Source organism: Lynx rufus, unplaced genomic scaffold (assembly GCF_022079265.1).
Source record: "Lynx rufus isolate CCGP_SWC_20201006 ecotype Redwood Valley unplaced genomic scaffold, mLynRuf1.p SCAF_2, whole genome shotgun sequence".
In the NCBI taxonomy this organism is placed as follows: domain Eukaryota; kingdom Metazoa; phylum Chordata; class Mammalia; order Carnivora; family Felidae; genus Lynx; species Lynx rufus.
In genome coordinates, this window is record NW_025814834.1 from 62550316 (window position 1) to 62562540 (window position 12225).

Here is a 12225-nt window from a genome sequence, read left to right on the forward strand (position 1 = left end):
AGAGGACAGACCCAGAGGCATGCTTTCTAGCAGGGGCACTGTCCAGGTTGATTTCTTGGTTGGGGATCTAGGCTGGGTAAGCTTTCCTGCTCTCATAATGGACCTGGCAAACGGTGCCTACTGTATCTGGCAGAGAAGGCGCATACAGATGAGGCACAAAAGCCCAACCTTCCCCTCCTAACTGCTGCTGGCCAATTGCACAAGGAGCCTGTGTCATTTCTGGCTGGAGTGACAGCTGGTCAGCAGCCATCTTATCAGAACATAAAGAGGCCAATTTGTGGGAGGTCTGACAGGCAAATGCCACCAAAAGCAGCACTGAGAAAGTAAAATTCTTTTCTCAAAGAACAGAATCTCATTGACAGATTTTTTTTTTTTCTTTTAACAGCCACATCAGACACCCTAGTCTCCACATAAAACAATTCTGGTAATTTCAGGCCTACGAGATCATTTTCCACTTTGATTCTCTAGTACTTAATTCCAGTCATTATCCCGGTCAAACTTTGAGTTCAAAGAAAAGTCTTGCCTCATAATTGCTTTCTCTAACTTGGAAACTGAGGAGGAAGGTTTTCTCTCATCCTAGAGATGAGTTTCTTGTCTGCCCTGGAACATCACTGTTTGGGGAATTCCCCTTGCCTTCAAGCATCCAGGGACTGTCACTATGTTCTCTGACTCCCAGCAGCCTTCAATGGGATTTACTTCATAGAATTTATGCCCTGCCTGCTTACAAAAAAGATTGGAGGAAGCTTCATAGATTGTTTCTTGTGGTTGTGTTAGTTGGCTCTGGCTTAGTACTCCTCTTAAGCCTGGGGCAGATGTGTCTGTCCTGGTTCCATCTGAGACTGTTTCTCCCACCTCCTTTTTAAAACATTTTCAGAGTAGTTTTAGACTTACAGCAAAACTGAGGGGGGAAGGCACAGAGATTTCTCCATATTCCCTGCTCCCACATATGCATCTACTCTCAACACCTCCCACCAGAGTGGTACATTTGTTACCTACACTGACACTTCTTCATTACCCCAAATCCATAGTTTACATTATGGTTTACTCTTGATGTTGTAGATCATATGGGTTTGGACAAGAAATGACATATATCCATATTATGGTGTCATATGGTATCTTCACTGTCCTAAAAATCCTCTGGGCTCTGCCTATTAACCTCCTCCTACATCCCTGGCAACCACTGATCTTTTTACTGTCTCCATAGATTTGGTTTTATCGGAATGTCATATATTTGGAATCATACAGTACATAGTCTCTTCATACTGGCTTTCACCTTGTAATATGCATTTAAGTTTCCTTCATGCCTTTTCGTGGCTTGATAGCTCATTTCTTTTTAGCACTGAATAATTTCCATTGTCTGAATGTACTACAGTTTATTTATCCATTTACCCACTGAAGCACATCCTGGTGGCTTCCAAGTTTTGGCAATTATGAATAAAGCTGCCTCCAACATCTGTGTGCAGGTTTTTGTGTGGACGTAAGTTTTCAACTCCTCTGGGTGGATATCAAAAAGTGTGATTACTGGATCATATGGTAAGAGTATGTTTACTTTTATAAGAAACCACCACGCGGTCTTCCAAAGTAGCTGTACCATTTTGTATTCCTACCAGCAACGAATGAGGTACCTGTTGTTCCACATCCTCATCTGCATTTGATGTTGTCAGTGTTATAGATTTTGGCCATTCTAATAGGTGTATAATGGTATTTTGTTGTTTTAATTTGCATTTTCCTGCTGACATATGATGTGGAGCATCAGACTGTCCCCTCTTACTGGGAAAAAAAATAATTTTGATGTTGTTTTTGTGACCACCCCAAAAGCATTTAGCAGAGTGTTCTGCACAGAGAGGATGTTCCTGTTCAGAAAATGTTTGGGGGAAGGATACCAGATCAGGACTGAGGCAGTCTTGACTGCAGTGTTTCTTAGCTACCATCTGTAAAATGGGGTAAGATTCCCAACCTACTTTTCAGGGTTAGTCTGATAATTACAAAAATAAGGTGAGTGAAAATGCCTTGTATAAACTGGAAATTGCTATGCAAAAATAACATGTTAGGAAAACAAGTGTTACCGTTTGTTAGTCAAGAAGGAAATAACTCCCACCTCTAGGATCATTCCAGCTTAAACAGCTCCTGTTTCCCATAAATCAAAGTTATTTACTTTCCTGTAAGTCTTCCCTAAAAAGATAAAGGTCTGGATGTTTATAACAGCTTTATTCACTGTCACTAATAATTGGAAACAAATATCATTTAGCTGGTAATTGGAAAAATTGTGGTATATCTATACTCTGGAGTTCTGCTCAGCAATGAAAAAGCACAAATTAGTGTTAAATGCACCAACACTGATGAACTGTAAAAGCATTATGCTAAGTGAAAGAAGCCAGACACAAAAGTCTATGTACTATATTACTCTGTTTTTATGACATTTTGGAAAAGGCATAATTATTGGGACAGAAAACCCATTGGTGGTCACCAGGAGCTAAGGGTGTGGGAGGGATGGTGACAGAAAGGGCATGAGGGAGCTTTTTCATAATTTTCTTTTTCTTGATTGTGGAGGGGGTTACCTGACTGTATGTGTTCATCCAATTTTATCAAACTGTTTGTGTTTTATTGTATATAAATTACACCTCAATAAATATGACTTTTAAAAAATCACCAGAACTTAAAAATAAAAAAATAAGGTCTTCTCAAACTGATTGTTCCTGGAAAGCAGGATCCAATCACTTCTCACCCACTAGGAAGAAAGAGTCTGGTGGGGAGAGCCCTGCTGCTGACGAGGGACCCTTCAGAGCCATTTGTATCATTGACCATAGCTGGTTTTGACACTAAGTACTTGGCTCAAAGTCTATGAAATTAGCAGGCTCTGGTTGCTTGTACATCTCAACCGTCACAACTTTATTGATGAGAATGGCTACCAGCTGTCACCTCTGCCTCCACCTCTGTGCTCGGTGATTTAGACTTCACGGCCACAGCAAATCAAGCCATGATCCTGCTATGGCTCTTCGTGTTGGGGTTTGAACTCCCAGCCAAATGGCTGTCGCTCAGCTGTTATGCTGCCAATCACCCGTCACCGTGGGTTAAGTATGATATGCACACTGAGATCTTCCAACTCCTTAGACATCTGAAAGGCGACTTGCTTTCCACACCAGCAGGCAGCAAATCTGGGTGATATTTAACTCCTGGATTTTAGAGTTTCTGACTTCATGGAAGAGGATGAGCAGGGGACTTGCTATTTTCCAGAACGAGTTACAGAAGGGCCTCAAACCAGTGAATGGGGAAATGATGTCAGTAGCATACTAAACCATTAAATCTTAACAATGTCGAGGTGAGTGAAAAAATTTCTCTACGCAAATGAATCAAGCTCTTGGCATTATGGAGCACAGCTCTTTACAGAAACAACAAAACCACCTGAAACATTTCACATGATATTATTGCTTTTTAACTTTTCCTGTCAGATAAGCAAGACATAAGTTAAGATTTGGAAAATTATTTATTTTTATTTTTTTATTTGAGAGAGAAAGAGAGACAGAGAGCGCGCATGAGTGGCAGAGGGGCAGAGAGAGAAGGAGAGAGAGAATCCCAAGCAGGCTCTGCACTCAGCTCCACACAGGGCTCAATCTCAGGACTGTGAGATCCCGACTGGGAGATCATGACCCGAGCCAAAATCAAGAGTCAGACGCTTAACTGACTGAACCACCCAGGCACCATGGAATATTCTCTCTTATAAATGTTTTATTGTAACTATATTTAAGATTTAACAGGTACTATTTTTTCCTCCAAAAGTGAGAGAAATAGTTTGATCTTTTTGAAGTTATAATATATATGCTCACTTACATAGATGTAGGTATATATACATATATATATATATACACACATACAGAGAGAGTACTATACAGACCATTTTTCCCAGTGAAGTTCTTATTTGGGAAGGGAGTACAGAGAGGGAGCTAACATTTAGTGAATATCTACCAGGTACTAGGTACCATGCAAGATGCTTTGCATATATTATTTGTAATCATCTTCACAACAGTCCTGAGAATTAGGCCTTAATGAGTCCCATTTTATAGGTGAGGAAACTAAGGCTCAGAAGTTAAGTACTTTTCCCCAGACCATATGACAAATTATGGCATAGCTGGGAATTAAAGTCAATTGCTTTTGTTTGCTTGATTTTCTTAAAAATTGTTTTTTGTAACATTTATTCATCTTTGAGAGACAAAGAGAGACAGAGTGTGAGTGGGGGAGGAGCAAAGAGAGACGGAGACACAGAGTCTGAAGCAGGCTCCAGACTGAGCTGTCAGCACAGAGCCCAACGCGGGACTCGAACTCACTGACTGCAAGATCATGACCTGAGCCGAAGTTGGACGCTTAACCGACTGAGCCACCCAGGTGCCCTGTTTGCTTGATTTTCTTTCCTTTTTCTTAAAATTTGAGTATAGTGGAATTACAATGTTACAGAAGTTTCAGGCGTACAACACAGTGATTCAACATCTCTATACATTATGCTATGCTCACCACAACTATAGCTACCATCTGTTACCATAAAACATTATTACAATCCCATCAACTATATTCCCTGTGCTGTACCTTTTATTCCCATGACTTAATCATTCTACACCTAAAAGCCCACTCCCCTTCACCCATTTGGCCCATCTCCCTATACCCCTTCCCTCTGGCAACCATTAGTTTGTTCTCTGTATTTAAAGGCTGATTCTACTTTTTATTTACTCATTTGTTTTGTTTTTTTTAGATTCCACATATGAGTGAAATCATATGGTATTTGTCTTTCTCAGTCTGACTTGTTTCTCTTAGCATAATACTCTCTAGGTCCATCTGTCTTGTTGCAAATGGCAAGATCGACACTTAGGTTGCTTCTATATCTTGGCTATTATAAATAATGCTGCAGTAAACATAGGGGTGCATATACCTTTTTGAGTTAGTGTTTTCACTTTATTTGGGAAAATACACAGTAGTGGAATTATTGGATCATATGGTATTTCTGTTTTTAATTTTTTGAGGAAATTCCATACTGTTTTCCATAGTGGCTACACCAATTACATTCCCACTAACACTGTACCAGAGTTCCTTTTCCTTCATGTACTTCATCAACACTTATTATTTCTTGTCTTCTTGATTTTGGCCATTGTGACAGGTGTGAGGTGATATCTCATTGTGCTTTTGATTTGCATTTCCCTGATGATTAGTGATGATGAGCATCTTTTTATATGTCTATTGGCCATCAGCATGTATTCTTTCCATTGAGGTCCTCTGCCCATTTTTAAATCAGATTTTTGGGGTTTTTTGGTTAAAGTCAATTGTTTTGATTCCAAAATCCACTTGCTTAGGTTGGTATATAGAGCTCTTCCAAAAGCTGGTACCCTATGTCCATGTGCCATATCCAAGATGGAAACCAATCGTAGAGTGTGGTCTACTGAAAAGGGAACTGGGTGAGGACTCAGAAGAGGGCTTTGATTGCCAATTCTTAAGCTCACATAACACATAAGGGGAGACAACTTATTTAAATTCCCTGTGCTTCTGTTTCATCTGTTAAAGGGAAAAACAAAATTTGCCTTTCGACACACAGGAGTCTTTTGAGGAAAAGAAGCCCAATCACTCTTGCCATAGCAGTTCATTTTTTCCCCTAATGTTTCTTTACTATTATGTGGATATAGCCTAAATAACTATGATTCCATAGAATAAAGGCAACCTGAGTGTGTTATTGATCATGATCATGTTGCTTCACTCAAGGTTGAGGTGGTAAAGATGCCATTTTGGGCAGCACCTCTTTTTAGCCAGATTCTGGAGCTCTATATGAGGTCCAGCATGGAAAAGATGATTCGAAATTGAAGCACTCATGGACTTCCTCTGAAATTTTAACCTTGAGTCCTGCTGGTACAGATGCACCAAAGGTTCACCTTGAGCACAGTTCTGTGCCACATCAACATGATATCAGGTATTAGCAGACCCCAAGTCCACATTGGCTTTGCAGTGTCCTCTCTGTGCATTAGGTGACTAGCACCCTGCCCTGTGGGCATTATATTCAAACACGAACAATTATTTGATTTCATAGCAAAGGACGTTCCTTTGCGTCCCAAGTCATTTCATGGCAAGAATTCTACTGTTTGTGCCCAAGTGAGGTTTGGCAGAGGCCATTTCTTAACAGAAACCTTGAAGCTGCAGGTCAGGCCTTCTCTCTGCTATATACCACTTCCTCTAAGCCAAGCTTCAGGGGAGCTCCGTATGTCCTGTCCTGTATGTCATACATGTCTCTGCACATGTCTTGTTCATAAACAATGCACATTTTCCCAAGTAAAGCACAATACTGGTCCCCACAAACATTTTCCCCCTCCAAAATGTTAAGCCTATAGCTGTCAGAAATTAGTCCCAACTTTTTTACCTACAAAGTTAGAGAAACCCAGGCCATGTGCAGATGGACTGGGCAAGATCCCTTGCATAAACCTGAAGGCATTCTGTCTTCTGTTAAACAAAGGTTTAGAAGGCAGTGGAGCTAGTGTGCACCTCATAGCTCATCTCAAGCCTGGATACACCAGTTAACACTTTCCTCTGGATGTTGCTTTACTCTCGAATGGATATGACCTAAAACACCAGGAAAGGAGAGGTAGCTGGTTCCTTCCCAATGGACAGGAAGAGTTTGGAAGCTGTCTTCCTCACATCTTGAGGAGGCAAGTGTGTGTGTGAAATAATCAGGAATCTAAGAGACAGAAATGGAGTGAGTCAAGAAACAATGGAATAGTGATACAATGGCAAACAGCAATGAAAGGAGAGGAATGAAAGAGGTTGTGCTTGTTTTCCTTTTGTTAGTTCAAAGTGGGCCTTTTCCTTCAATGGTACATTCACTTGACCTTCCTCTACTGTTTGGCTTGTGATCAACAATCTGCTTACACACAGCTCTGTCAGAATGAAAAAATATCTTCTGTGATCATTTTTACCTTCAAGAAACATGGGTTATTTCAATATAAATCCTCAGCTATATTTTATAATGATTTTGGCTCATTGTATTACACTGAATTTTTACAGAATTTCCTCCCAATATGTGTTGGCATAATATAGAGTACCTGATTTATACAAACGTCATCTCTCTAGGGGACAGGATATTTTATAGCCCTCTGTATCAGAGAATGAAAATTTGATGCTCCAAATCAAATCCCATCATTCACCATGGTAGCTCCAGCATAAAGTAGATACTTAACAAATAGTGAAGGAAGAAAGAAATTTCCAAATTTAAAATATAATTGTCCTGCACACCTAGGGATATTTCCAGAAATCTAGTTCTAGGAAATTACTACAACCACCCAGTCACTGCCAATTCACCAACAGTGCTAAAGGAATAAAGTTAGAAAAGGCTAGGAGGAGGCCTTACTCCCAGAGAGGTTTAAAAGTTCAAGCAGCTTTAAATACTAAAAATTTGGTTTTGTTATGAAGTAGGGTCAAGTTTCTAAAAGTAGTTAAACAGGTTCTGATAGGCTGCTATCTGGAAATGTATCTGAGTGTGCGGAACCTATCTGGATATGATGCTTGCTTTCCCTTCTGGAAGCAGCATTTAAAGCAACTCTCATTGGCCGGTATCATATGATGCACCCAGCAGTTCCAGCTGAATCCAGTTTAAAATGCCCGTTCGTGGGCATCTGGATGGCTCAGGGGGTTAAGCATTCCACTCTTGATTTTGGCTTGGGTCATGAGCTCACAGTTCATGATATGAAGTCCTGCATCAGGCTCTGTGCTAAGGGTGCAGAGCCTGCTTGGGATTCTCTCTGCCCCTCCCCTACTGGCATGTCTTCTCTCTCTCTCTCTCTCTCTCTCTCTCTCTCTCTCTCTCTCTCTCTCTTTCTCAAAAATAAATAAACTTTAAAAAATAAAATAAAATGCCTGTTCACAGGCTCAAGGAAACCTAAGTCTTGCCAGAGTCACAGCTGATGCTCCAAAAAGCATTCTCCCCAAAAAAGCATCAGAAGGAGAAATGGCTATCGTTTATCTGTGTTGTTGGAAGGGCCAAGGAGGAGAGTAAGTAGGAAGCTGATCAGAGGACACAGAGAAAGGGAAAACAATTTCCACTGCACTGAAGCAATTAGATGAAAATATGCTGTAAACCAATGGGCTCTTCCTGCTTCTGGGGGTTGGGAGGAGAACTGGAGTGGGGGCTGGAAGAGCCTACTCTTTCCGGAGACATTCTTTGAAATTCTGCTCCCAGCCCCTCGGGCTCCACTGTCACCTACTTGAGGCATTTCCCCTCCAAGATGGGAGGCCCACCACTTTGCTCTCATTTAAAAAACAGATCTTGAATTAGAGGAGGAATTTTAAGGCCAATGCTTTCAAAAACTTAAAGAATGAAATATTGTAGACCTTTTATGAATCGCCTGCAAGTTATGTGTTTTGATACTATTTACTGAGGAATGTGTGCATTTTTATTTGACTAAATCTAGTTATATCCACTTTCTGACACTTAAGGGTGCATTAAAAAAATAATAGATTAGTAAGGGAATGACATATAACTGTTACTTTTTACTTAGAATATCCCATCTCTCTGAAAACTAATACGTTTTCAATCTTACCTGATTTAAAAAGTATGTAATTTTAAATTTTTTGGTGTTTAAAAGAATGTTTTCCATTGGCAAGAGCCTATTATTAGCATTAACTAATAAAAACACACGAAACATGCCATTTCTCACTAAGATGATATTCAAAGTTGCTCTCACCCCAGCAAAAAAAAAAAAAAAAAAAAAGGGAAAATGACATACTATACTTTTGCTTGGGATCCCTAGCTCTCTCTCCTCCAGATTCCTCACATCTCATAAAGGCCCTTTATTGCTGGTGCAATGTTATACACTTAGGAACTGGATGAGCATGTACCTAGGGTATTTTTTTCCGTTTGTTTTCTCTTCCAGCATTTGATCACTGGCTGGTGAACTGTTTGGGCCCACAGAGATCTCTAGACCACCAGCTCATGTATTTGAAAGGCATCTGTTTATTTTGAAAATGCAAATGTGGCCTACCTCAAAGACTGACAGGCAAGAAATGACCCACTGAGCAAGGGGAGAGGTTTCCAATCTGGAGCCCTGTCCCTCCCTCTACCATACCGAGATCACTTGCTGTCAAAACCACTTAAACAAGCTCCGGGAATCTGAGTGAAGGGCCCACAATTAAAATGAACAGACTCGTGTGTGTGTGTGTGTGTGTGTGTGTGTGTGTGTGTGTGTGTATGTATGTGTGTGTGTGTATCCCCTTCCCTCCTTCCCTCTCTCTCTTTCAAGAATTAGCCAGGCAGATCATTTCTCACCTAGTTTAAAGTAATGATGAGGTCAGTTACAAAACGACGCTGTACCTTTGAAATGGTGGCTCCTAGACCGAGGGCTTCCTGGAGGAGGGCCCTATAACAGGGACACTGGCCTCTTAGTAGCAGCCCGGTCCTGGGGACGGATTCCCAGAGAAAGCCCAGGAAGGTTAATACCCCGACTTTGATCTCTGTCAAGGCATACCAGCAAGAATTAATTTACATTTCAGATGAAAAAGGTTGACAGCATGAAAAGGCATCTTGTTTCTGGTATGTGAATGTGCCGTAATAGATCGGGAATTCTGAAAGGAAGTTCTGAGGAAGCTAAAGGGATAAGCTGTGCGGCTGCTTTTATTGGGAAGGAGATGAAAGGCAAACAAATTTCAATATGCGCTGGTCTGTAGCAACATGTAGGCCAAATGCTTCCTAAATTTCAAGGGCTGCTCTTTTAAAAATATATAACATATCTTAGCAACGCTACCCACAAAAAAATGCTATGGGCCAGAACTTGAAATACAAAGAAACGCATTCCATAGAATCTAAATTTCCAATGAAATGATTTGTTGAAAAAAAATTAGAGAATAAGTTTCAAAAACAATCAGAATGGCTGTCTATGATAACATCTCTAAGTCACTTCCTGCAGGCTTCACAAGAAAGGGAAGCACTATGTCTGGGGCTTGTTCTGCCCAGAAATATTCTCGTGGGGTGAAGAAGAGCTTGTAATGAGAAGGTTATGCTTTGAGAAGAACACACCCCAAAACAGAGAAGTTAGAAGGAGCTGGCTTTGCTTTTTAGATCAACACAACCATGGCTTCCGATATAAAGATACCGAAAACATTCTCAAGTAAAAGTAAACTGCCAATAAAACTGCAAATGCTGTTACCCTCCCCATGCATCTTTTCTGCTAACTCAAAACCAGCACCTTGATTCCTGTGTTGGCTGAAGGGCAAAGGGACTCTGCCTGCTTTTGCTCTGGCTGCCACATGACTTCTAAGAGGGAGGGGTGGCTTGAGTACCACTCTCAACATCCTCATGTCTGCCAAAGTCCCTGGAGACTCCCGATGCCACCTGATAAGGAGGAATACTAGTTGCCAGGCTAAAAAATGGGGTGATTGCAAAGCTTTAAAAAAACAGAAGTACCTTAAAGAGATGTGTTCTCTCTGGTTCCACCAAACAAGATTATCCTTCCATGGCACCTACCGCACTGGTGCTCTACTGGAACGATGCAATCATGACTGACCTGATCCGGTGATGAAGCAAACCTGTCTGTGTTTTCATGCAGCCCTTACTTGGCAATAACAGAGTGCAAACAGGGAAGCCCATAAAGATCGTTTTCAGAGAGGGAAAATTTGATTTATGATCCTACACACTGGACTCAGTGGATCAACAATATATAACCCAAAGTTTATATTTTAAAACATATGTTGGGCTTTGGGCCAAACTGCAGGATCTGAAATCAGTCCAGGAGACTTTGGGGGGTGGGGTGGAGACGGGTGTGTGTGGTGTGGTGAGTGGAGGTGGGCAATAGGGAACAAATGCACTTTGAGTTGTTTTTCTTAAGCTGCAACTACAATTGCATCCTTCTTCCTGAACTCTTTGAAGTTGTAGAGCTTAAAACTCCTAGGGGATGGTGTTAAAAGCTACACATTTGCATTTAAATGATGCCCCCTTCTTTCCAAATATTTTGGTTCTGAATGAAGATGTCTGGCCTCTACAGTGGCCTAAGAGAGTTCTGACAAGTGTTCCTGGAGTCAGGCTCTGGGCCGGACCATTTCAAAAAGATTGGCAGCTGTTTTACTAAGGAGTTTGCTTCAAGGCAACAGTATCTGAAACCTTATCCTTTGAGCCTGTGGAGTCCACTGGACTAGCCCCTTCTCTTTCATTCTGTCTCCACTGTCAGAGCTCCAGGCATGTTGGAGCATACTTCTTCCAGAGCCTCCTTTAGATTATAGAGCTTCAAATGATGAAGGGAACCCAGCCTGGAAGCCACCGTGGATATTGCCATTTGCAGAACAGAGCCATCCAGGAGCCAGGGACAGGTCAGACGAGCCAGGAAGCAGAGCTCAGAGCACTCATGCAGCCAGGCCAAGTTGAGCCACAGCTTACCCCGGGGTGGGGGTGGGGGGTGGTGCAGAGGACCACCCTAGTCACAAACAGGCCAGGGTGTGGGAAATTCCATTTGCTGGGAAAGTCCCTGAGCTATTCTTATCTCTGTGATGCTGAAAGATGGGCCTTGCATATAATCAGAGAAATTCCAAGGTAATTAGACACCTTCCAGACTTAACCAGACTTTAGCCAGTGCTCTCCTTTCACAGACGATGGACATGTGACTCCAAGAAGGAAAGGAATTTGTTCAGCTGGCAGTATGTAAAGTTGACTGTGTCCAATCTGCCTGTGTTCAAATGCTGACTCTGCTCCTGACTAGCCATGTGACTATGGACACGTTACTTCACTTCTCTGTGCCGCAGGTCCCCTCTCTATAAACCAGGACTTACTTTGAGCATCTTTCCACAAGTATGCAGTAAGTGCTCACTGTCAGCCTTGCCATCATCACGCAGGGGGTGTGTCAGAACAAGGACTAGAACCCCCACTAGGACTTTACCTTCTATTCCAGTGCTCCTGAATTATTAACCTTTCAGTTTTCCTAAACTCATATGAACTTAATCACAGAATATTTTCAAGTGGACGCTATGAAAATGATGTTTTAATTACCTGCTTGAATAGGAACCGCAGACTCACTCCTTCTGTTGCTTATTTTCTTAAATTTCCTCCGAGCATCATATCCTCTCCAGGCTAAAAATATAAAACCATGTGCTAGGAATGACATTAATTTAAGAACGTGCCAGAGAATTGATATAAGCTGTTTTCCCTCCAATCTATTACCCCTCTTCTCCTCCCTCCTGCTTTCTCCCTGAACAAAATGAGCAGAGATACGTGAGCGATGA

The 12225-nt window shown here is 41.5% G+C and overlaps 1 protein-coding gene across 1 annotated transcript in view; it reads right to left on the bottom strand.

Annotated features, from left to right (window-relative positions):
* MYO3B (myosin IIIB) overlaps positions 1 to 12225 on the bottom strand; it is a 406696-nt gene that overhangs the window by 121922 nt on the left and 272549 nt on the right. The window contains exon 28 of the mRNA XM_047084875.1: positions 11993 to 12073. Coding sequence (XP_046940831.1) covers positions 11993 to 12073 — 81 coding nt within the window. The remainder of the gene's footprint in view (positions 1 to 11992; positions 12074 to 12225) is intronic.